This window comes from Plutella xylostella, chromosome 12 (assembly GCF_932276165.1).
Source record: "Plutella xylostella chromosome 12, ilPluXylo3.1, whole genome shotgun sequence".
NCBI classification, from domain to species: Eukaryota; Metazoa; Arthropoda; class Insecta; order Lepidoptera; family Plutellidae; genus Plutella; species Plutella xylostella.
The window spans coordinates 4,690,005-4,716,776 of NC_063992.1; the positions used below are offsets into that span (position 1 = coordinate 4,690,005).

The 26,772-nt window shown below is 38.8% G+C and overlaps 1 protein-coding gene across 1 annotated transcript in view; it reads right to left on the bottom strand.

Annotated features, from left to right (window-relative positions):
* Window positions 1-1,155: 1,155 nt before the first annotated feature.
* LOC119693963 (cadherin-86C) overlaps window positions 1,156-26,772 on the bottom strand; it is a 53,263-nt gene continuing 27,646 nt past the window's right edge. Inside the window, exons 3-15 of the mRNA XM_038119035.2 lie at window positions 12,516-12,706; window positions 11,669-11,913; window positions 11,340-11,423; window positions 10,492-10,617; window positions 10,143-10,407; window positions 7,536-7,728; window positions 6,716-6,959; window positions 6,041-6,626; window positions 5,508-5,862; window positions 5,258-5,411; window positions 5,028-5,158; window positions 4,203-4,514; window positions 1,156-3,999 (exon numbers count right to left, since the gene is read on the bottom strand). Of these exons, the coding sequence (XP_037974963.2) occupies window positions 1,572-3,999; window positions 4,203-4,514; window positions 5,028-5,158; window positions 5,258-5,411; window positions 5,508-5,862; window positions 6,041-6,626; window positions 6,716-6,959; window positions 7,536-7,728; window positions 10,143-10,407; window positions 10,492-10,617; window positions 11,340-11,423; window positions 11,669-11,913; window positions 12,516-12,705 (5,313 nt within the window). The 5' untranslated portion in view covers window position 12,706 and the 3' untranslated portion in view covers window positions 1,156-1,571. The remainder of the gene's footprint in view (window positions 4,000-4,202; window positions 4,515-5,027; window positions 5,159-5,257; window positions 5,412-5,507; window positions 5,863-6,040; window positions 6,627-6,715; window positions 6,960-7,535; window positions 7,729-10,142; window positions 10,408-10,491; window positions 10,618-11,339; window positions 11,424-11,668; window positions 11,914-12,515; window positions 12,707-26,772) is intronic.

Below are 26,772 nucleotides of genomic sequence, written 5' to 3' on the forward strand. Positions count from 1 at the left end.
ATCGGATTTTTTAACGTTCGTATATTTAACAATCGGAATTTTTCGGAATATTTGGGTGTTCCCGTATCAATTATATATTTTATTTATGTCTACTTTGAGGTAGTGTGCATAGGTATTTCTAAATTTAATACTTAAATTAATTAAATACTAACATTTAATTTTGTCGGCAGAATCAGCCACAAACTATTTTCAATGAAAATATACTTACTTATTATTTTATCAGTGACTACCAAATTCTCTTTATTCTTATAACTATACAATCTCTAAAAATACAGTAGTGCCATCTATTGGCGAGTAGTTTTACTAGCGTACATGAAGTTGTATTTACAAACTTTAGCGCCATCTAGTAGTGAGTAGCAAGAAGACTGCGTTACTCTGTTCTTTTCGTCACACACTTCACTTTTTACGTAAAAATTACATTACTTCGTAATACTTCATGTTCATTGTAGTAGGTACCTACTAAAAAAAAAAAACACGCACTCACGCCTTGTACTAATGTACTCCCTTGCGGGGTAGGCAGAGGTGCATTGCTGCACTCACTTTTCGCCAGAGTGTTATGTTAGTCCCAATGTAATAGGGGGCGGGCCTATTGCCATTTTACGGGCACATCCAAGACCCGAGAATAAATATCTGTATTTAAACAAATATCTGCCCCAGCCGGGAATCGAACCCGGGACCATCGGCTCAGTATTCAGGGTCACTAACTACTGTAATTCATCATCATCATCAGCCTTCTATCGCCCATTGTTGGGTATAGGCCTCCTTATTTGTACGCCAATTCTTCCGGTCCTGTGCCGCTCTGTTCCACTGCTTCCCTGCAACCTTGCAGATGTCAACTACTGTAATTATTAAACCTAATTACTATAAAAGTGCTAAGTGTAAAAAATGGCCTGTGTTATTATTAAATACTAGCTTATGGATTAATTTCAGTTTTTTTTATTTATAAACCTAAGATACATTTTATTCAATGAACACAGCATTTATTTATGTATTAGTTACGTACTATGTTTAATATTACGTGGTATTGGTCTCGCAAAGTCGTACCTAACTACAAAAGAAAAAAGGTATTTATCCTTATTTTACTATAGTTATTATATATTTTACTATACCTACTTAGCTTAATCCTAAAATTTAAATAAAATAAAACAGCATGTAGTTATTTAACTTTGTATTTTATCTTTGTAACAAATATAATTATGACAGAAGTCAGAATATGAATACAATATCTTAAAAACAAAACTATTTACAATGGAATACTTTTTCTTACGTGCCTAATTATTTAAATACTTATTAAACTTCAGTAACTATTTATGTATGAGGCATATTTACAAATCTTAATTTAAATAACTAGTTTACAGAGTTTCCTTTAATCTTATTACGTAAGAAACGGCAGTTTAGAAAATACTTAATATAATTTATCGCAGCTAATAAAATTTACACGATTTAGGTATATTGATCACTGATTAGGACGGCACATTGCTCAAGGAAGTCTTTTATAATACTGGTGTCTATATATAAATTTTAACTGCAATCATAACGGACATAAGGCACATTTTTGCTTGAACTATCATTTAGTAGGACGTAGAACTGCTATCAGGTCTTAGTCTTTTAGTTTGGACATCATCGTAGGCAATTGTGAAAACACTTTTCTTTTCAGTTATCGGCAATCGCTTAATGTTACCAGTCTGGTGTATAAGCGAGTTCATAGCAATTCCGGAATCGTTATCGTCGATTTTGGTCGGTCTATGAGGAATATCAGGCACTGGGTCACCTCCAATATTAATTTTTGAGACGTGAACCTCAGTCGGCTTATGGTCCTCTTCGTAATTAGCAGAAATAGAAATGCTATGCGTTAATGCACTCTCAGATAGTTCGTGCTCTTTCTTTTTAGCTTCATCTTGATTCACATAGATAGGTTGTTGCTGTCGACGTGGTAAAGGCACATTTGCTTGGCCCAAGTACTTCGGGATATGAGTTGGTTGGATGTAACATAAGGGATTTTGGTTTTCGTACTGATGTTCATATCGATGTTCGGAATGCTGTAGCAAAGGATGCACTTCTGGCAGAGTCATATCGGGCACAGGTGTCACTTTACCCTCTTTCAGTATTCGTGGGTGAATAAATTCACTTTCGTTGGTTTTGGAGTTTTTTTTTACCTCCATATCATCACTTTTGTTATTTTTACTAACTATTTTACCGTAGCGGGACATTTCCTTGGCTCTATCCACTGCTTCAGTTTTGGTTTTAGAAGGTCTTTTTGGCTTGCTAGGGACGGTTTTTTCTGGAGCTGGTGGTTTTGCTGCACTTGGAGCTCCTTTCTTACCATACCATTGCATGTATCGTGGAACACTTTTTTGAGTCTTTGCATTATCTCCAGATTTTGACCCAGTTTCTGTATCAGATTTCTTATTACTCGGTTCAGGTATTTCACTGGCCTTCTTTGTTAGAGACTGATCTATATCTGGTGTGTGTTGTCGAGAGATATGCTCTTCAGCTATTTCTCTAGCTTCTGTTGATGATCCTTGGCGAGAAAATACTAAGTTTCGGTTATCGGCTGAACTGCCTCTGCTTTTACTTTCTTTGCTACTTTCATGTTCTATGGCAAGTGGCTCTTTAGTAGCTTCTAATATTTCTTCTTCATCTTCAATTGAAGATTGTTTTTGTAAACGCATTCTTCGTTCTTGGCTAGAGTCTACTTTTTCATCTAAAGAATCGGATATTTCCATGAGAACTTCCCTTCGTAGCCCAGATTTTCTATCATCATCGGTCAGTTTAATTTTAGTTGATGATACGGTTTCATTTTTTGATGTAGTGATTGTACTCTTTGTAACATCCCCATATTTTCGTATTAACTCTTCCCTTTCATTAGTTTTGCTTACTTTTACGTGCTTTTCACTTTCTAGTGTGGGTGACATTTCTCCTTCTTCTATTATTGGTGTTTTAATTTTTCTTTTTAATTCATACACTCTGATACTTCTTCTTGGGTCTTTGTATTTAATTTTCTTTTTAGATTTTTTTCTTTTTACCCATGCAACTTTGTTTGGTTCATTTTCCGTTGTCATTTGAGTCTCATCTTCGCTATATGAATCATTATCACTCCTAGCTTTCCTTCTTGTTGGCTTTAGTTCTTGTGGTTCGGGCTCAGTTTGAGTTCCTATATGACATTCTGTTTGTGTAGCCATTGCAGATTGTCCAGGCAAGCTTTGAGTTTCAAGCTTACTTTCAACTTGAGAAGCGGTTTCATGATTATGCATAATTCGTTCTCGCTCTAAAAGTATCTGATGTAGAAGCTCATTTTGTTTTCTTAGAGACGATTCTAAAAGTTCCTGATGTATTGTTGACTTATTTTGCATTTCAAGTAAAGCTGTTTGCAAATATTCCGATTTCAACGGAACTGTTCCAGGCACTTCAGGGTGTAAATTTATATACTCATGGAGCTTATTGACGGCGTCACTACCCACATTCGATCTTTGTTCCAAGTTTTTCATGTCCTTCTCATCGTCTAAATTTGTTACTATTTCCATTTTATCTCTCATATTCTTTGCCTCCTCACCCTGTTCTCTTATAAACCTTTCCATCAAAAGATTTTTGCCACTGTCAACAACTACGTATTGCGTGCGAGGAATGAGGGTTACTGGTCGTTGTTGCTGGTTTGTTGGTAAATTAACATACCTCTCTTCTTCATTATTACCTCTAGTTACTAGACGTAAAATTTCAGTATTCCCTTCTTTTATAAAATATTGATCTCTTCCCAAGGAAGACCGGGCCCGATGTTCTTTGTCTTCTACAATTTTATCATGTTCTGATTTGATAAAGATCTCAGAGCCCCTGTCTATTTCATGTCTACGGATAGAATCATTATCTTGATCTCGTCGATGATAGTGTAAAGTTGCAATCCTATCATACCCATTTTCTAAGTCGTCAATATATTCTTTATTTTTGTTGTTAAATGACTCGTTGAGCTGCATTTCTTTAGTATATATTATGTTTGGACCATCCCTGTAAAAAAATGTGGATTAGTAAAATGTAAATGATATTAAAAAATCATTCATTAATAATAAAATACATTATAAAATAAATTATCATCATCAGCCAAATAAAGCCATTTCTCTACTTTTATGCAGGCCACTTTTACTTTCCACAGCTTGTCCTTGGCTTTCCATGTTAAGCAACTACCTTATTTAGCATTCAAATAAAATTACCTTAGTCTAAAAGACTGTCTAGCATCATTGTAATCATTAGCAGCAGCAGCAGGAACGTGGTCTTGTCTTAGATCTCCAGGAGTAGAGGCAGCTTCTTTAGGTCTGTAATTTCTTTTATTAAACTTCCATTGAGTGGGTTTCGTTCTTAAATCAGCTTGTTCAGCACTCCACGCTTCCCTTCTCCTCCATTCAGTAGCTTGAATAGACTTATTTTGTGAATTTTGCGTTGATTTGTTTTCCCTCCCAAGGCCCTTGTCTCGAACTACTAAATGCACGTCGTCTTCTGTGGAGTTGACACGTATGACTCTTTTCCTAGAATTTATTAATGGTTTTCTATACCTAGCTGTTCTGTTATAGGTACAATTAATTTTAACAAAAGCAGCCAAAGTATCAATAGTTTGCGGAGTTTGTATGTAAATTGATGTTTGGATCTTTGGATCATGTTTAAAATACTTATTGTGTATGTTCTTTACAGTTTCCACAAAACAGTGATACTTGACTTAAAATAAAACGAGCAAAACCAAAACAATATTTACCTACAAAACGCAGTAAAACTGAAGAGAAAAGGCATGCACTAGTTAATGTGTGCACTTAAATCTGTTAATAGAAAGAAAATAAACAATATTAGTAGGTAGGTGAGTAGACAAACGTTACAAAAATATTTAAAATGTGAGTAGACCAAAAACTGTTTGTTACATAAACCATATTACATGAAAAAAGCGTGCCGATGATACCGAGTGATTATTATTTCATGATTTTATATGATAGAAGCGAATCAATGAGCGTCGAAAATATAACATTATGAATTAATATGACATAAATTACCTCGGTGGCATGTAAAGAGGACATCCTTCACATATACAGCAACAAATTAAAAGTAATAAAACTAAAGCTACTATTATTGCTAATAGTATTAGAAGCCAGAACAGTAATCGGCTCTCCGCTTTGTAAAGTGTCTGAAAAAAGAATAAAGTTTATGTTAGGTAGGTACTTTTAAGTTTAAACTGCACATGATTTTCAGAGCAGAGAATAGCAATAAATAAATAGGTCCTTACATTATCCGAGGAATCATGATGATGAATTGTGTTGTCCACATGGCCCGAATCTGTGTTGTATATTATTGTTTTATTTTTGGCCAGTTGTTCTTGTAATTTTGCTACATTAATGGCAGTATTTCCTGTCATTCTTACCACTGCTATAACTTCACTCCTGAAAAATACACATAATTTTATACTATGATAAATGCTAATTATACCTACATATAAATAATGGTGTCTGCAGTGACTTTGAACAAAATTAACTTACTTTTCTTGACTAGTCTCTTGTCCACTTAAGTCGGTAGCGCTGCCATCATTACCTTTATAAGGTTTTATTTCAACAATAGTGACTTTGCCACCAGAAAGAGTACTTAAAACTTCCTCCAACTTTTTCCTATCCGGATTAGCACCAGGAACTATGAAAGACATAGTTTTTGTCTTACTTTCTGGAGGATATATCTTGACCATCGCAGATGAGTAAAGTCGTGGAACACCCATATCATACGCTTTTACGGTCAATACGTAGACTTCACTTTCTTGCTCGTTGCCATCAAATTGCCTTTTTTGTCGGTGTACGTTTTGCTTCTTTGACCTTTTCAATGTTTCTAAAAGGTACAGTTCTCCTGGAAAATAACAATTACAACCTAGTTAATTCGAAAATGCTTATCTAAATAAAGAAAGTTATATAATTATTATTAAAATAGGGACATGCGGGAACATGTAATTGGCTAGTAGCTTTTAAGTTAGATTTTCAATACTTATAAGTTGTTCAAATATTATACAAAGATAGATGATATTCACCTGTTTCCTCGTTTATTGAAAATTTCCCTTCCTTATTTCCTTCAGTTATTTCATATCTTACAACATTGTTTGGGGCTTCCGCATCTTTATCAATGGCTTTTACAAAAGCTGACGATGTGAAGTTGTTCAAACTTGGTGAGAGAACAAACTCATACAGTGATCTCTCAAACTCTGGTGGGTTATCATTTACATCTAGCAACTTAATAATTAATGGCACTGTTACTCTTAAACCTACTCCTTCATTATCTCTAGCTTCAACTAAAAAATGCAGGTCTGGCATCGCTTCACGGTCAAATCCGTGATTATTGGTAGCGACGGTTATCATTCCTGATATAGGGTCTAAATGTAAAGAAGTATTTAAATATCCTAATATGGCAGTGAATTGTATTTTGCCAAAGGCCCCGGTGTCTACGTCATCGGCGGCGACTTGGACTACTCTAGCACCAGCAGTTATGTTTTCTAGAAGTTCAGCTTCGTACGACTGATCCAAGAATATTGGAGGGTTGTCGTTTACATCGTTGAGGTAAACTGTGACGTTTGCTGTTGCCGTCAAATTTGTTGCTGGACCTAGCTCTTGCGCTACAATCTGTAAAATAGGAACACCGTTAACCCAATCACATTAGTTTAATAAATTACTAAATATATATTCAGATTTCAATATCATATAATAAATACCTGAAATATTACAGACTTCCGAGCTTCATAATCCAGCATGACGTTATCCCTTACTTTTATCATGAACTGCGCATGTCTCTCAGCAACTGTTGGGGTTATTTCGAAGGTTCCATTGTTCCCGAGCAAGGATAACGAGAACACTCCATTCTTTCCCGAATCATTGTCGTTGACTTGAGGGATGTATGGGTCGTTGAAGGTGAGCGCTGTGCCTTGAGGAGCATTCTCATCCAGGTAGGTTATGTAACTGAAATTTTATAAAAAATATGTGTTAATGTTATGTGCAATGCACGTGCTGCAGGGCTGACTCAATTCCTGTTGCAATATTAAGTATAGTCTAAGTATACCTATCTAGTCCTGCATTGCATGACAATTGGTAACAAATTCAAAGTTACCAACATTGTTGTATACATTACCACTAAACAGAGGCAGCGGTCACTGATTAACATTTAAAGCGTTTCTCATAACGTTATATTTGAATAAAACGCTATTGATAGTTGATTTAGCATCTAGCGTAGTTCATAATACGGTTTAAGACTGGGTGTGTTGTTCTTTGTTAAGACAATGCTGACAGTATGGAGGTAAGTTTATTAGTTACTTAGGTAATAGTTAAGTACCTAGCTACATATTATAACTTGCAAATTACTTAAGACCGCATTATACCTACAGTTCAATATGATTCACAAAGTCTACCTTAGACCGAGGAAAAATAGATAGTAAAATTGTGTGCTTTAAGAAAATAAAGTTTGATTATCCTTTTTATTCATCCGTATCGCCTTAGTCTACTACACTCTACGATACTATAAACAAAAAAAATACTCACAACTGGTTCTCAAAGTACGGGGGCGAGTTGTCCCTCTCCGGCAGTATGAAGGCGAGTTGTACCGTGGACGACATGGCCTCCGGCTCCTCCCTGGACACCCGCACCTCTTCCGCCACCACGGTAAGCAGAATCGGCGCCCCGGCGTGCGATATCGCCGCGATCTCTTCTACCGGCCGCTCAAGCGTCACCTCGCCTGGGACACAAGGGGGTTATTACGTTAGCTGCTATCGTTATCTAGTTACAGTGTACAAAAATAAAGTCTAATGGTTATTTTTGATCGTATTCAGGGCGCATGGGGTTGGGCCTGCGCACTGCGTTTTTTTGTAGGGTGACTTTTTAAGTTAAGACCCGCTATGTCGATTACGATGAAAACAAAACGTATATACAAAACTAAACTCAATGGTTTTTCTTATCTTTTCCTATAAATAAATAAATAAATAAATAACAAGTACCTATGTAAAACTACTGTTTTCGTATAATTATGCTGGTAAGAGTTAACAAAGAAAAGTAAATGGAAACTCTGGTTAGTGTTATCTGTAGCAAGGTGGTAGAACTAAATCATAAATGACTAAGCTTTTGACGCCGCGACCCTTTACGTGGAAGCGAATCCCCTTTTAGGAGTCCTGTTGAAATGATTCCACAATAGAATCACAGAGGGCGCCACATGTTACAATAGAATAAAAAAAACCTTTATAAAGGCTGACCTTCCGAAAGCATGCATTTTATGCAAAGTATTTTTTTTAGTAACCATATCTTACATTGTCTAGTTTATTGCCTACTTCCTGAACACTTGTTACATTTTTCTTTTTCAAATGCTCTAAGAAGGTCAGCCGTGCATCTAATTATATTAAAGACCACAAACGCTATTTCTGTAAAAGTACTAGGCACTTAGTATTCTTATGAATGCCGACCCACGATGGACTTACGACAAAATTCAAATCAGCTTATTGTGGTGTAGCTGCTGCATAAATAGGTGGCGTCAAAGGCGGGCGGGCGGCTCACGGGCACCGCCTACGTATAAATATCACAATGTTTATTACAAAGCTCATAACTTTCATTATTTCAACTATGTGTCAACGGGACGAATAAATGCGGCCCTCACTTAGCATACGAAAATGGAGCTCTCTCTTTATACGACTGGCGAAGATACCTCCGGTATTCATTTGTACCGACGACGGGCTGAAAAGGACTGTCTCATTACGAATTTCTAACAAGATTTTGTACACCCACCACCGTATAGTTCCCTAGTCCTTTAGAATCTTAATAGAATTAAACCATGAATCAAAAGCCGTCGTCGGGAACTGAAATCGAATCAGAACTTCCTCGTACGAATCCAAATAAGGTGTCTGGTGATTCAAAGCTATAAATTTCGAACTATTCTCGCTCTTCCAATAACGTGGGGTAAGTTTGAACGGTTCTTTCTTAGTGTAGCCTCAGTTTGTTCTAGCGGAGCATATAGTTAGGGAAGCGAGCTAATGTCGGAACAAGGGAATAGTTGGTGTCGCAATGTCAGCGTATCGGGAGAGGAACGACAGCGGACGCACAGCTCCTTAGCCCTTTATTATGAAGTAAAGCAACTTAACAAACAATGGCCCGGGCCGCGACGTCGACTATGGTCTAATGAGCCATTATGCGGCCTTAACTCAGCACAAGACCGCATGAAACGGTCCTGTTAGTGCCTTAACATGCGTTTGTTGCTATGTAAATTGACATTATTTAACTGTTTATTATGACGCCTTCATTTACTCAATTAACAACGCAAAGCTTAGACATGTTAAATAAGGGTAAACGCGGGGAACACGTAATTTACACGGGCCGTTTCGTAAATTACTTAGAAAATAGTTCTATTCGAGGCTGTTATTTTAACTGGCGAATTTTAATTATGAAAGTTTGTTTTAATGCGAAGTTTTGGTGGAATGTTGAGGGGTAAACGTGTTGATGTTTAATGAAGAAAGTAGGTGGGTCACGCGAGGCCGGGTTGGTCAGTGGGGCCGCCACAGATAAGCGCCGAGGATATCCTACGGAAGTCCTCGCGTCGCAAGACGAATGCTGCGATGCTATCGGGAAAAAAACATCAGCGTTGTCCGTCCATCCTTCCGCTTCTACTGACCTTCTAGGCTCACCGACCAGCAACATTTTTACCGGCCTGACCCACAAACTTGGTACTTAACTACCTTTTATAGACCACTTCTTTGTTATTTAAAGCCAGTAAAGTTTAGCTCTACTCGAATCACATTTGTGAGGCATAACCTGTGTGGTCGTTAAAAAGCCACTGACCTCAACTCGCACGTAAGGTAAATTAATAATTTTTGCGGAAAATTGCCTTCGGTCGAGGGGGAAATGCACTAAGCACTTGCTTTCCACTTGAACTCGAGTCACCTCGCGCTGCGGTAACCTCCTCACTGACCAGTGAGAGTTCATTGCTATGTATTATTGTTCAAATTTATTTTCAAGCTTCAATGAATCTAAATGTCACCGTCTGTAGGTACGTAAATATCTACTATTCATACTTTCACACACACAACAGCGTTCGCTATCGTATAAAAATAATGTCTTGTTATGATAATTACATACACACATAACCATAATATGTAAATGTAATCTTACCTGTTGTCTCATTAATATTGAAGAAAGGCGTAAACGGATTTCCCTCTGACACGAGTCCATATCGGATGTGTCTGGGCGCGCCCTTGTCGCCGTCTTCAGCGCGCACCTTCACGATGACGTCACCGGGCACCACTTGCTTCGGAAGGTGCGTGATTGGAGGAGCGAAGGTGAACACCGGAGGCATGTCCTGCACATCCTGCACCACAACCACCACCTCCAACGCAGCTATGTTCCTGGTATCTTTTCCTATCTCAACATACGGATCCTGAAACACGAACACCCTTTTAGAACACTTCTCATTCATTATGAATGTAAATAGCCTATTATTCTTTCGAAACGGGTAACTCACCACAGCTAAGAGGGTTAAGTGATACATGGACTGCGCCTCAAAGTCTAATGGACCCACGAGGAAAATGGTGCCCTCAGTGTTTTCCGTTGAGACCCGCCGCTGACGAATCGCGAACAAAGGCGAACCCTGCAAAAAAGGTTTAAATTGCGTAAAAAAATATACCTACTTACAAACTTTTAACGTGTATCGCCGATACGAAATTACAGAGCGTGTAAGGACATGCTCTTCATTATTATAGCGTTTAAGTGGACTGAGTTACGGTACGGGTGCCTAGCCATTCTCCGCAGACTGTGAGAAATTTAACACGCCTCAAGACTCCTTAATGCCTGGTAATTGTGGAACATCATCGGGTAGTCTCCCGCGAATTATCTTGTCCTGCTAATTCCATTTTACAACGCTCGAGATTTGGAAGGCGCTTCAGGAATGTAGAGTTAAATATTAACACTAAAGTGACGTGACTGAACCGGAGGAATTAAGTTGTTGCATAATAAAATTTCTGCAATATGATCCGCGATGAGATCTACCCATATTTGCAAGTAATCTCTAAAAGGGCATCGGATACGTGTTTAAAATGCATACTGTTGCATGAATTTCCCCTTTCTGCACATTGCGAAGGCCGGCCACATAAATTACAAAATGAATTTCACATGAGGCGGAGGGCAGGATACGTATACGTCAACGATATCTCGGTGAAAATGAGGTCTATTAGTGGAGTTGGCGAAACTTCATTATGCGGTTACCACAAAATGCGTGTCGATCACGACGCGCGCTTAGCGAGCTAACGTCATTACATTACACCCGTATTTTTATCACCCTCCACTCGTTTAACATGTAAATGAAGTTATTACCCAAAGTTCCAGTTCCAAAGGCTTCGGCGACACGGGGTTCTTCCTGGCAATTACAATCTCCAGATCGGTGCCTCTCTTAGCGTCCTGCGAAAGAATTTTAAAAAGCTCAATTATTAAGCGATTTAGTATTAGGTATGAGGCACTTAATAGAGTGAGTTAATTTTGGTATTTCATGTTCGTTGGGAAGTGTAACGGGTGTGTGCGTCATCATCATCAATCACGCCACATCGTGTTCAGACGCACGCTTCCTTATTTATTATACCGCTCAGCGTTTAAGGACAGGTGGCATTATCCCGTGCATTAGAGGAATACATGCCCTTGTGGATTACCTCGGGTGCCAGTATGATGCTCGGCTGGTGCGGGAAGATGGTGTCCCGGGGCGTGGTGGCGTTGGTCCCCGTGATGGAGCACCCGATGCGGCTACTGCGGCCCCTGGTGTTCCTCACCGACAGGCGAAAGTCCACGTATCTTCCTGGCTCCAGCCTACGCAGAAGGATCACATTCGCTTGACACACCGAGTTGTAGCGGGTGCACGGCAATGTCTCAATCCCGACGTCTAGACGACCCATTTGACCTGTGAGCAAAGTTAAAATGTTTTATGAATAAGTAGAATAAGTTAAGGTAGTAGAATGCAAATTTGGTTTCCGGTTGTATTTCTTGAAAGCAACGTACAACACACGAGCTTGTCTGTAATAATTGTGCATGTACCTGCACATTACAGCACACACCACTGAAGTTCAATCGATAGCGAAGTCGGAAGCACTGACGTGTTGCGGGTAGATAATTCTTGAAATTCACAGCGATGTCGTAGTCTGGCGCCAAAACTAATCATATCAAGGTGCCAGTATTGACAAGCACACATTAATCTCTCTGATACATGGGTTTTATATGTATAGCAGAGCACAAATAGACATGGATACTTAAAGCAGCATGAGAAATGTGCTAGAGATCGCATGGTCTGCCACACGAAGATTTATCATGCCCTTGTATAGCTTATAATTCTTGTTACGCTCTATATGGACATGAGTCACTTGAGGTACTTACAGATATTAATTATTCTATCGTGTTAACGTGTCAGAATATCTAATGACGATAATTATATTAACCATCCAGGTCAAGGTCACACACATTAGGCCAGTTTGGGTACCAGGCTAACATGACTAGTGAAGAGCTTACCGATGAGTTCGAACTGTAGTGGGTAGTCGAAGTCGGGGTCGGAGGCTCGCACGCGGTAGATGACGGAGCCGACGGCGGCGTCCGCTGGTACTAGCACGAGCCTCATGAGGGTACTAGGGTCGAAGACCGGCTCGCCGGCGCGCGCCACCGCCGCCAGGCCCACCACCAGCAGCCACGCCACGTACGTCATCCTGAGGACAAGGAGAGCATAGCACTGTTAGATTTGTGGGAATTGTTGCAATGGAGTGCCAGAATGTTTAGTAGTCGTAATAAATTATGATTTTTGGTAAAGTAATAATAATCAATATATATAAAGTAATAATAATCATTACTTACCTAAACCTTTGGTAATGTCGTATGTACATAATATACATAACTTATATGTACTATAATATAAAAATATGTATAATATAATAACTATAAAAATATTAATTTCGTGGTAATATTCCCTACCTTGAAGAAGACTAAATGCAAACTAACTATGTTGTAAGTATGTACTTTACTTTTTAGAATATTTTAATGATCCTTTATCCATTCAGTAGATTTAACTAAGTAAGTATAATACACCAACAATACATAACTGTAAAATATTTTAAGGTTGCTTTATCCTTTTCCGAGCATTTAAAATATGCACATTTCGCATTGTTTTTAATTTTAAGGTAATGAACGTCATTCATTACGAAAACACCAAATTCTTGATGCCATCAACTTGGTCAAAAACGTATTTACATAAGATTTACTAGATAAGTGCAATATATTTCACTACTAAAATAGCTCTATGCTTTTTTATCTAAGGATTAATGAAATACGATATTTTATTTCGCTTCGAAACCAATTCAATTTATTATCCAATGAAAAAGTTTAATACAAAAGATAAGTTACACGGATTGATGAAAGATCTAGCACGTAATTGAATTAGGTCTGTGCCTTCTTCCATTGACGAGCAGCTTTCAACATTTTGTTTAGATGACCGAAATCAATCAAATTATTAGAGTGGCCTGAATTTTGAGAGGCAAACAAGATTGCTTTGTTCGCAATAATGTGGATAATAAAGTTGATTGGCTGAAATCAAGACACAGTCTGTGATGCGCTGAGAACTTGTGATATTATTAGATTACATTTTCACAGAGTATCATCGGCATTATCGAGGGTCTGACCGCAGAACTGGCTCGGTTTGCGAAAGGGTAACCGTTATTATTATGAAATCACTCGGCCGCCAGCAATAAGCACCAGAGAGCTTTGTTAGTCGCCCGCTTCAATTGAATTTCAAATGATCATTTAAAGCAACTATAGCCGTACACCCGACCGCAAATGTGTGAGATGAAGCCCTAGTAGAAATTGTTCTAATCCCTTTGATTTTAACCAAACAATTCGTCTTCGTAGCAATCCCGAGCAGAGTTCGCGTTATCGGCAGTGTGCAGTTAAGTATTTGTGTACCGACTCCAGACCGCTCTCGGAAGTGCTACATAACACATGCAATTCGAGAAACAGCCTTCAATGCGCACCGTTTTCCGATTTGTATTTACAGCTTCAAATAAATAGCTTCTGCCTTAAACGAGAAAGTAATTATTCAGTAGCTGAACAAATTTATCGGCCATTTAAATCTTCGTACGTATTTCTTAGAGACGAGCGTGATTTATCGATAGTTCTTCGTCGCGAGTTGCATTGGTCTTTGAGTCTGTACCTAAATTTTCTAGTTGGCGCCGAGAACCACCTCCAAGGTGAAATATTTGTCTGGTTCAAGCGACTGCGGCTTGTGACTCTAAATCTTGTCGCGTGCTCTGGGGTCCTGGTACTATGAGCTAACATGCAACAAGTGCTATTAGATATCTGCAACACCCAGTCATTCACTTCTATTAAGCCCTATTCTGGGTGCGTATATATACAAAGTACCTAGTTACACTTTTCTTCCCCACTACTTCATTATCTTGATCTAATGGCTCGGTTAGCATTTAATTCTACCAACGCAAAGATGCAAAGAATTATAAATGGTGCTTACAACTACGAGTGTCATAATTTAGTTTGGCTCAATAAATAATAATGGCTAGTCTTTTAAGGCAATATGCGCCCACATTACCATCTACGATGCCAATTAAACCCGCTTTTGGTCCGACAGAAAAGCTATTACTGCCATTCGATCATTCGGGAAAGCACAGGAACGTAATTAAGGGATTATTATCCCGAAGTCCCCACGAAGCGAGTCCCGGCTCTAAATCATCTCGGACTATTCGTTATTTATTTGACGTTAACTTAAGCGGGCTCTCAGGCTCGTATACGATTTCCAATAAATATCTTATTGTCGAATAAAAATATGCCGCGGGCGCTAGACGCTACATTCTCTCCACTTCAAACAAATCTTGAATACGGATAAGGGCTAAAACGTGCGAAATTGTATCACATCACGTCCTCGTAAAAAGTAACGGGCGAGGGAAGTGTTCGAGGAACGGCGGAGAGAGGTATGATCTTAGTGGAGTATCATTTGTCATTGTTATTTATTGGGTTCGTTTCTCGCGTTGTCAGAGCGTCGGGCCCGGGGGCAGCATGAGCGGGACCAGCGGGAGATACTGCGGAATGGCGAGCGCACGATGTCGCCTGACCCCTGCTCCCGCCACCAGCGAGCGCACCACCACATAATAAAGCGTACTTCGCTTTCGGTCACGGCACCCCATTATCATAACACTAAGTGTGTGAGCACTGAGCGGACGTGAGGCGCTGATAGCCTCGCCACTCGCCACTCGCGCCCATTATAAATTCTAATGCACCATCTCATAACAACACAGCTATGAGCCGCGATCGATTCGGAAAGATACCGGGTCAGGGTTCTTTGAGGAGAGCATCCCATCTATTCCCAGCCCATCTTCCTACACCGGCCGCCCATAAAACTTTATTGCTAATTTAATATTAATTTATGCCCTTCGTAACATTATTTATGTTGGAATATCGAGTTTCTGGAAGTATACTTTTTTTCTTTTAATAATTTTATGGTGCGGTGACCCCGGCTACTGCTCTAATTACTGAAAGCTGTTAAACTGTTTCATTCTATTTCACAATCTCATGATTGTTGATATAATTTTGGTAAACGGACCCTAAGTTCGTAAATATACAGAATAAAAGGGTGTGTATATTTATGTACTAAATCAAATTTACCTACTCGACTGGTTTCTTACTGAGACGAACAAATTGAAATACATAATGTATCGATGTCTAATACGCTAAAAGATTCAGGGAAAATACATAATGCTGTTGATCGAGCACTTCAATGCCGGGTGTCTGCTGTCCTATTGATTTTCTTTCATTCTATTGTAATGTATTAGTAATTCTAAGTAGCGATATATACCCATTTATACTATTTCTAATTAACTTTTAAAGTTTTAAGTGTAATTAGATACGATCCTACATCATGTATATAGGTATATACAAAATACATAATGTATCTTTCTAAGACCCCCACAGTCTTACACAATGGCCACTATAATATTTTAGAAAACCCAAAGCAATTACGTATGACAAACGCTTTAGATCGTGCGATACTATTCTATAATTTCCTACAGTTAATGAAGATGGCTGGCAAGATAGGTCCGTTTAAATAGAGTAACAGTATCTGCAAATTGGATCAATATCTAAGAAGCTCCTCCAGTTATTAAGGGGCTTATTAATAGTGTACGTATTTGAGCATCGTGACCCCCGGGCCGCAGAACGGTAAAGGAGGTAAATCTGGACAAAAACGTACAGCGTTTATGGCGAGTATCACGCGAGGCCCTTTGACCCCATTACCGCTGGCCCACATGGCCACACCGTACCTCGGTGGCCACTCAACAGCTACAAGCAGTTTACTTATTTCTAAAATAAAATTTCGTGAGAACTAGGCTGCCATAAATGAATCATAGGCGTTAAGTTGCTCAGAGAATTTAGGTTCATAGTTGTCCCACTCCTCAAGGCTTACAAGATTTCCGAGACTGTTTACCTAAGCTTAAGTACTTACTTGATAGTATCTGCATAACTAAGCAGACCAGTTTCAAGATAGTGCGACGTAGATTACGATCGTCTTCTTGGTTTCAGACGGGAAATATAATTTCTCCACTTAGCAGAGCCATTTCATGAATACAAAAATTCTGGATTCGCTACCCTAATTAATATAACAAGAGCCTTTCGGAGCATCCTCATGAATTTTTGAACACGCTATTTGCATATTCTTGTTAGACTGGTTTTACAAATATGACGATTTCAATCAAAATTTTGTATTTTATGCATATTTTACGATTAAAAAGATTAGCCGCTGCGACGACGGCGCGACGTTGGGCTATCTGCAGTGAACAATCTTATAGATATAGCAGCGGCGATTGCAGCTAAAACTGGTTCTCTAACAAACATAAAATGGTAACAGGAACTTTTATATAGAATATAAAATAAATAATTACGTAATTTAACACTAACGAAGCGTCAATAAAACGGCCCAGAAGATTTTATATTGATTCATGGCTTATTGGGTTACTGTGTTGTATTGTGGTGAGTGTGATTTGTCACGAGCGGCGGATAGCATCGGCTCTGAAGCAATGAGCTACTTGGAGGTTGCATAATGCTGAAGCAGTGGGCAAAGGCATCCTTATACAGCCGCAGTTGTTGATAAATTTGCGCCCCATGAACCACTTTCTCCGGTCGTGAGCTTGCTTGTATAATACCCTTAACTTTAAGACCTAGGATGCAAATTCGCGTAACAAACATAATTAAAACGTCCACTTAAGCAAAGCAGCAGTTTGTAACAAAGGCGAACTACTACGTAACCCACTAGTATACACCGTGTTTGTGTATATGCAACTCTAGCTGTTCAAATATAACACTAACGATGCACGAATTAGAGGTACAGAGTGTTACTAGTGACGAGCGAACGATGTTTCAAAACTTCGTTAAACAAATCCAATATATTCGATCTAGTATTTGTTAGTTGATTGTGTTCGAGCACAATGGACCAGTAGGTGTAGAGCCTTGTCGGTCGATCTACTTGAGGCAAATGGTCACTTCCATCGACGATGTGCGAAGGTAGGGCAGGTCAGATTATGTTGGCAATTGCAGCACAGCTCCATCGAATGAGTCCATCTCGATTGTTGCTCAATGTGAGCATTTTTGCTCAACAACGCCCACTTGATCTTTGTGTACTTAGAATCGAAGAGGAACAATGAGGATTCAGACAGTTTGTGTTTGAGTTTGCATCTGAACAAAGTGATAAAATTATCGAGTTTCTGTGTAGGTAGGCTTTAACCTATATTTGTAATGTAAATAATGTCGGCCGTTCGGACTTTGTTAACAGTCTCGTTAATTGTATATTCACGTAAACATATTGATCGTCCAAAGTTGCCCAAACTACAATAATAAGTTTTTAACCTAAACTGGAATAAGGAATAAGATTTACGTAGAACCCGGGACCAAGGAAATACATTAAATCTTACGCCGTTGAAGCCTATAAACGTCGACACAGAGTGAAATATATCTCTGACGTACATTTCATCGCAGGACAGCTCCCCCATTCCCACGCAACATGACAAAGTGTTAAAAACGCATTTTGTTTTAATCAACGTCCCAGACGTCTTAATTGGTGACTGTGATTTATGTGCCGAAGTAAACCGCGCTTAGGAAATAATAAGTGAAGTATGAACGGATTGATTGTGAAGTAGGTTAGAAAAACTCGCGGTCACTTACCAAATATCCAGCGACCAAATATTGCTCTACTTTGATACAATCATTTTCTTGTACCCGTATAGGTAGGTACGTGTTTTACTTATAACGGTAGTATCGTAAATTAGACCGCATCACACAAGGTACCTATCTAAAAATAACTTTAAGTACTATTTTCCAAAAAAAACTATACGTATCAATGCCATTTGAAAATGAACTTAGTGCACCATTATGTACCGGGTGGGTTGTGAAGTCTTGTTAGTGATAATAATTGAATACGTGAAGTGAACGAAACGATCTGATTTTCAACTAATAATGTATGTAGTTTACTGGTGAATAGCGTTATATACTGACACAGCCATGTAATGAAGAATAACGGCTCTTGCATTATGTTCCTAGGTCGATGTGAGATGTGAAATTAAGTGCCAATTTCTCCATAGTCGGTTATCTAACCGACAGGGATTGATTTATTAATTAAACGTCATCTTCAGATAAAATTCATGACAGATGTGTCAAAAGTCAACCACTACTCCCTGGTTATGCTCCAACCGACTATGGAGAAATTGGCATTAAGTGTATTATTTTGACAGTTCAGCAGTGGCTACATACTTATTTACAATGTGTTTCATAAATCAAGAAGGGAATTTGAAATATCGCTCTCTTAAGGATAATAAGATACTTAAAAGTTACCAACTACGGATTATCAGTTGGTTAGTAAGTAAGTGTACGTACCTAAAATGGATGACCAACTTATTTTAAGTAGCTGTGTCACTAGAGCGTAACTCTGTCCTATGATTAACAATTTCACGGCTAATTATATGCCATTGAAATATAATTCCATGGTGATTTTATAGCGTACAGAAGATTTATGTATTAAAAGAATCGGCTCATGAAATAAGAAGAAATCTATCCTAGTTTTTTTTCTAATTTTGAGACTTGTAAATGATTGTTTCATAAGACAATAATAATGAATCACTTTCAAGTTAACACTATGAATATCATATACCCTTACACAACGTTTATTATTTGTGCAACCACACTGTACAGGAAATGTGATATAGGTACCTATGAATACTCAGAAATAACATACGCACCCAGTCAAGATAAACTTTAGGGCTTTTGTGTCGTCCCACGCCTTCTCACAAAGCCATATTGTCCCCGCGGACTAAGGTATAGTACCAGGGTAACAGAGAAGTTAAGAATAAAATTACTGCACAATAAATAATGTTAATAACAGAGTGGGGCGTGCGAAGCTAATGTCACTGTCGCAGTCCTAACCGATCACAATAGCATTTTTTACTTACAAAGAAAAAACCTACTTGTACAGTAGACACAACTTTAGTAAGTGTCAAAACTGATAATAATGTTGAAGATATCGAAAAGTGAGTTTTTATAAACAGGTTTCGAGTCAATAGTTTATGTCTTAACTTTAACCTGATCTGATCAATCAATTCGTCGTATCAGCTTGGAATATAGCTGGCAGTGTTTACAATTCTGAAATGGGCTGTCACCGGATGTTGAGGATGAGAGCTGTCATTATCATAATTATACCCTTGCTGTATTAATAATTGATTCCATGCTTAAATTTGGAATTTCAAAATAAATTCAGTACTAATACTAAGTAGTTATATTTTTTAATAGTTATCTTAGCTTAATAGCTTTTAGTGTGGCGTTGACAATAGCGTCATTAAAATTATATGCTGCTGGAATCTAGTAAATAATAACGTCGCAGCAATATGCTAATTTTGTATCATAATAGCAGGGGTCCTACAGTTCAAAACTCCGCTAAATGCCGTCATTGTGCCTGTCTAAAACGGTAATGCACATTTTCATAGTGTTGGCATTTTAATGTGATAAAATAGGAATTTGTATGATTTCGTTGTGCTGGTACTGTATTATTTCCTCTAGAGGCATGTAAGTACACCAGGATATAATGACCAGCAGCAGTACAGAATCCGCGGATATTTAATGAACGTGCGCGAGGGATCGTTACTGCGGACTCATGTGTATTATTATGCCAAAGAAGGAATGCAGCGGGCAAGCCGAGGTCACCGACAGAAGTATATCGTTCCTCAGTAGCAGTAGCTACCAAGTACTAGGAACGCTGGGGTTATAAGGAGTCATGCTGACCCGAAGCAACAATTACGCTCCTAGGATTCCGGCGAGCTTTATGTTGATGCTACACGCATGCGCGTCGTGTGCCCACAGCTTATTGGTCATTTAAGTCTATGGTCATTGCCGCATCCGGAGTATCTACCTACTAAACTTGTCAATTAGTCTGTGTGAAAACGGACACATTATAAATAATAAACTGGTAGATTTTTCTGTGAGGTTTACATGTTGTTGGTACCGCACAGGTTTTATGTAGTTATATTCATTTTCTTTTATAGTTTTTTAAACCTAATTTTATTTATACCTAATTAATTTTAAATAATAATTAACCAATTATTTATGTCTTGTTTTTGTCACAGAGAGTATATTTGTAATTTAAATTTCCCGAGAACTGCCTCAGTCACCCAGCACTGTGGTTATCATCATTAAAGTTTGTAAAATCAAGATCACGACTGCGACCATTTTAGGCATTGTTCTTTATAGAGCATGTAATATTTAACCTGTCTGTACACCCTAGTACTTATAACAAAAGCTATTATAATAATTTCAGCTTGAACTTCGCCGGTGAGATTGGTGCGGTAAGCGATCGGTATCTTTGACCTCTTCACTCGCCTAATAATCGTGTTGAATGGATATCGTGTAATTCTTCCTTGGAATCTCTTTGTTGGTAAAAACGTTATCATTGAGTAACGCATTGTATAACTATGTTTTTTTACGATTCACCACTCTGACGATGATGTGATATGAGATAAGTAAGGTGCTTATGAGTTGAAGATTTAAGATTCGATTATAGGTACCTTCCTCTATATATACAATTTATAAAAAGTTTTCTATACTACATCTCTTGAATTTTTACGATGCGACGAAGCGGTGAGACGTAAACTGATTTCATTAATTTAGTTTCGTATTTAATCGATAACTAATAGCTCTATCCACCTAGGTATTGTTTAAATTATTCATTTCATACGAGATAAATGATTTCGGATAGTAATCCGGCAGGAGGTCGACCGGTTCCTGTACCAGGACGTCATAGACAAAGGATCATATCACAGCGCTTCAGGCTGTAAACAAGCCTATGCGGCTGCAATAAATACTTATTTGCGATAGCGTGAGCTTGTCATCGTAAGGTACAATCAACGTGCGATGCGAGGCGGCCGGTCAGCGTAGATCGCTAAGGGCATTGTTCTGAGACTATTTGCTTTCGAGTCCTATCTTGTGCAATGTTACCTAAGATAAATGCGCTCCATATGATTGTAAATTGTATTGCTTACGAGCAGACGCGGGCCATTAGAGAATGATGTGACACGGCATCAATAGTAATGTACCGTCTTGGGGCTGCGTAAGATTTATAGAGAAGATGCGTGATGTGGATCGTTTATGACAAAGTTCCGTTGTCAATAGAACATACATAGCTATTGTAATGAAAAGTAATGCTAGTTTTATTAATTACAAAATATGAAAATAATAACTCGTCTAGTTATTATATAAATTAACTAATACCAATAAATGTAGTTATGAATGATTTACAGTGCTAAAAGTCAATTAATGTTTTTGGTTTCGGGTCGGTCACTCGATTTATGGGCCCCAACTACAACTGCTTGCTAGATTTTGCTGTACACAGACTGGTTGCACCGTTCGTTATGAAACGCATGCCTTACAACACGTCTCTACATGACAAGTTTTAAAATTATAATTTATGCTTTATTGAGTGTCGAAAGAGTGGATTTGTGTGGGCGGGACTAGTTACAGAATATCATGACGGTGATTGTCTGGTAAAGTATTGAGCCTCCGTCTTAGATAATTGTTCACGTTAGCACGCAAGCAGTTAATCAAAATGTACGGACACTGACTAACTACAGTACAGTTACAAACTCGTAAAGTAAATTGGATTTACTCATTGAAAAGAGACATAGATAATAGGTAAGTTTGTAAGTTTTACTATGAATCCTTTTTAGTGAAAAAAAATGTGAGTAAACAGCTGGGCAACATAATGTTTACTATGAAGGTGTTTATCGTTGTCATTCTATCTGTAAACAATTTTCTTAGATATACGGTGTGGCTAGGTACTAAGGTGGTAGGAAACAGCAGGAGGTAGCTGTGATGGCATCTACAGTCGATAACATTGTAATAATATAACGCGTAGGTAGAGGTACCGAATATTACTATAATTTCTATCTATCAATCTTTTTGGATGAGCCAGGTAGAGAGATTAATATTATATCCTCAGATTTCAGGTTCATGTTCTCTATGTATCTTCCTGAGTCTGATCGATTTCAATCACGATGGTAAACTGAATATAAATTCGTATTTTGTGCAATAAAAAATTTAAAATAATAATAAGATACAAGTACACAATTTACTACAAGATGAAAGAAAGCTGATAAATAAGCGCACGACAAGTAAAAGAAGTTCAACTAAACAGTGTGTCATTCTTCGCGCTTCATTGGACTCACGATCTAGCAGAGTAGATAGAGATACCGAACTATCAGCCATTGTTGTACAAAAACTGTGATATAATCAATACACCTGCCGACGAGATGAAAACGGTACTAACAAAATACAATGCAAGAGGTTAACTGTTTAGTGTCAGGCTGATTATATTGGGCAAAGAAGCCGCGTCGGCGGAATGAAGCGTCGCGTCCCAAGTCACGCTGCCTCGTGGGCCGCAGCTCGTCCCATCTGATAAGAGTACAAAAATATCGAGTCGATAGTTCGATGGCGCAGCGATCGCGCGTCGTGATCGATAGAGGATCGAAGTGTCACGCGCCGGGTCGACGACCTCGGGTCAGGGTCGCGGTCGCTGCACTGAACTGCAGCGCGAATATCATTTCCTATCGCACCCGGTGAAATATCCACACGTGGAATACAGATGTGCATACTCATTGTTTATTCCATTTTCGATTCGGTATCTGGCATCGATAATCAACCGCCAGCGGATAGGACGGAATCAGTGAACAATGGAACATCCGATCAATCTGAAATACTCGGAATAATAGCTAAGGGCGATGGCTGAGGCTACATGGCACATGTGGCTGCAATAATGTTGCATAGTTTGGATACATTATCTGATAACAGCGGAGCCCTTTCCAGCGATTCGTTCCATGGCTCGCGGTCGAGGCCAGATCGCATAAGAAGTGCACTTGTGAGTGCTAAATGCCAATTTCTCAGTGAATGGTATCAAATCACCATAAAACGATCAGAGTTATGGCTCTATGACTCAATATGGACTGCACGGAATAACGGTCGACCACTCTTGACTTCTGAGAATGATGAACGTTCTTACACTTTGAACTCAAACAAAACAAAATTATTGACAGAAACATAAAGATTTTTTGTGATAGTATCTCATAGCTGAAGTGAACAATAGAAAAAATGTAACGTTAAAACTTCCATCAGATTTTTGATGTGGTTTTGCAAGAAATGAAGTAAAAAGTACCTACTTCGGTGGGTAAGCAGAGTTTTTTGAAACTTGGCAGAACCATCTTCAAAAGCTGTAGATAAATGCATATAAAATATTAATAATTTGTAATCTGTACATACTGTATGTATAAATTATGACTGTATACCTGGAATAACTGCATTTACTATTAAGTATTATTATTTATAAACCTTTTCTCGGATCCAACAAACCAGAAACCCAGAAATTTTAATTATCTTTTTTCCAAGTTTCCTATTGACAAGACCGATAAACAATACTTATCTGATCGAATTGTTGGTTTAACTTCTTCAGACATTTATAGGTTGATCAAATTATTTGTTTTGTTTGCTACCCACAAAGACCACACAGCCAAACTAAAAACTTACAGATAAAAATTCCAAACAAGCGCAAACATCCAATCAAGATTCCAACATAATTCTTAACGAAGCTAAGTATGTAGCAATGCAATCTGCTTATGCCCCCAAACAATGTAAGTAGAACACAGAACAAGAATATCGTATCAAGCTGTGCTAGTAGGTAGATCAATCAGGGGTCATTGTGCAACGTGGCTGTGGGGTAAAAATTAAATAAGCAAGGGTCAGTGAGCGAGTGCATGAGGTGATCACCGACCATAGAGCAGAGGTTAATCGAGTGGGGGTATGCTCTAACAGAGGGAGGACAGCGAAGCTTATTTGAGCGAAAATATCGGTTTACAGAGATTCTAATTCCTATGGTACCCTGGTAACGATGTAGATGTGACAAATGCTTTCTCTAATTCAAAGTATAGTTAAGAAGTAAAATGAAACTTGCCACAACAAAAACAAGTCAATGATGATAATTATAGGCCATATATAAAGATTTAAATACTATGTGGGTAACTAACGACTTTTTAAAGAAACATTAAAAACTGTCGCAGTCTCTTATATTTTAAGGCAAGTCCTAATTGTAAGAGACGCGGAAGCGTTTTATGCGCTTGCACCGAGCTAGATAACAGGGGACCACAATAAAACAATAAGCCCTGCTATGATGGAAGAGGGGCTAACTACGTGCCCGCTGTCCATGCATGGAAGTGTACTACAGTTTTTTTTTTTAACTTCTCGAAGGCCGGTTAATGTATTTACTGATTGTTTTTTATGATGTGACCAGGGCCCGAAGTCTGCTAAATTTTATATGTGTCAAAGGTGATAAAATTCACCTATATGTCATGGGCCTTGTAGACCAGAAATTAACACAGTTTTTAAAATAGACCTGTATTTAAAAACCTCCATAACGATCGAAGATTCACATTGATATAGATTATTAAAAAAGTAACATCTTTAATTAAAGTTGCCCTGGTCAGATTCCGATATAGAAAAACTAGTGTGAACTATAGAAATTTTAATGAGCTCATAAATAACATAGCTCCATCGATTATTCCATTCCAATACTGGACAAATTGGAGATGCGCCCGTAGCCGGCCGCTGACAATGGCCCGACGAGTCGAGAAGGGTCAAAACATTTTTTTACCTCTCGCCCAAATAAACAAGTTTGAATGGGGCCTTGATTTTATGATTTATAGGCCCCTTTATCCCGCAGCTCCTCCGTATTCTGTTTTGATTGAGGCTTCTTTCAGGGCCCGTAAGATTGATTGTTCTCTACGTTGCTTGTGGGAGTTTTTTGTTGATTGCGTTCGAGTGTAAATATTTTTATCCCTCTTTTTAAATTTCAATAAACGACCCAAGTATTCCGAGGAGTACGAGGGAGGCATCATTCATACTTGTGTTTTCTTGCCGATGGTAACAAAGAGGAATAATTTTGAAAGCAACACTATAAATGGATGGCGGTAAATGCATATTAATAAATCATGCTGGAGAATTCTCGCTGAGATATGGCCGTTCTCAGGGTATCTATCACCAATCCGCAATCTTCGGCAAGACAGTTCGAGACAATTGAGCAATCGCACCTCGAGTTGCCTCCGGCTTTCCAGATTATTCCTCCAACCCGGGAGATTTGCGTTAAGCCTACGGGAAAAGATCTGCTTTCAAATGAACTGACTAATACACCCATTTCCTGCAATGATTAGAAATAAAAAAACCTACCTGTGTTGGCAAATTGGCTTTTCCAGGACTGTTCATATAAGTCTCGTCGTAATTTCAGCCGAGGATGGAGCGAAAAGACGGGGAACTTGTTAGTTACGCTCGAATTCCCACTCGATGGCATTTCTCATTAGGAAGCTCGTAAACAATGTTACCGGCGCTCTAATACCCTCGTGTCGCGTGAGTTTTACGAGTATTGGCCGCCGTTTCATCTGCGCGTTGGAATATCTTACCGGAGACAGTTATTTCAACGTTCATAACATGTTTGTCTCTGAAATTCTACAGTTAATTGGTGTCGCCCTATTACTGCAGGACGATTCCATTCCATTAAACGTTTGCCCATCGGCTTGGGAGGCAGCAATTGAAATGTCCCGCTAGCGGAGTGAGAGAGTTTCCATTTCCGCAATTTGAAGAGGTACACGCTGCGATCGTGTACCGACAATGGGCGCTATCGTGTGGCGTCTAATCACGCGGCTCGCCGTTGTGTACTCCGGCCAAATCACCGATCCTGTTCACGCAGAGCAAAACAAACTCTATGCCCGATCGCCTAGGACTTTCAACTGTGCGGTTTGCATCTGGTCAGTACTGTTAGGTAGATGTATCGCTGGAGGGCAGCGCATGTAATATGCGTGCGAACGCGATACCGTCGCCGCGGCCGCGCAGGATCGAGAGGGCAAGAGGCTGCCAGGAGCACCGTCTACTTCGGCAACAGCCGTAGCGAACCGAAGAGCTCTGTGACCAATGCGTTCGAGACGGCTCGCGTTTGCATATCACTTGTGACTAACAGCTGCATAAAACACCCTAGATATTTCCAAATCGGCAACCTTAAACGCTATTTAATTTAGCGTAAACGTTAGCACTGGATATTGATCTTGGGGTAATAATGTCGAATTACTTGACAGTTAATTAGGGCCTGCCATTCAAATGACCGAGCCTGACCGTGTATAGTGGGGCCGGGCTTGTTGCAGCTCGTTGTTTCGCA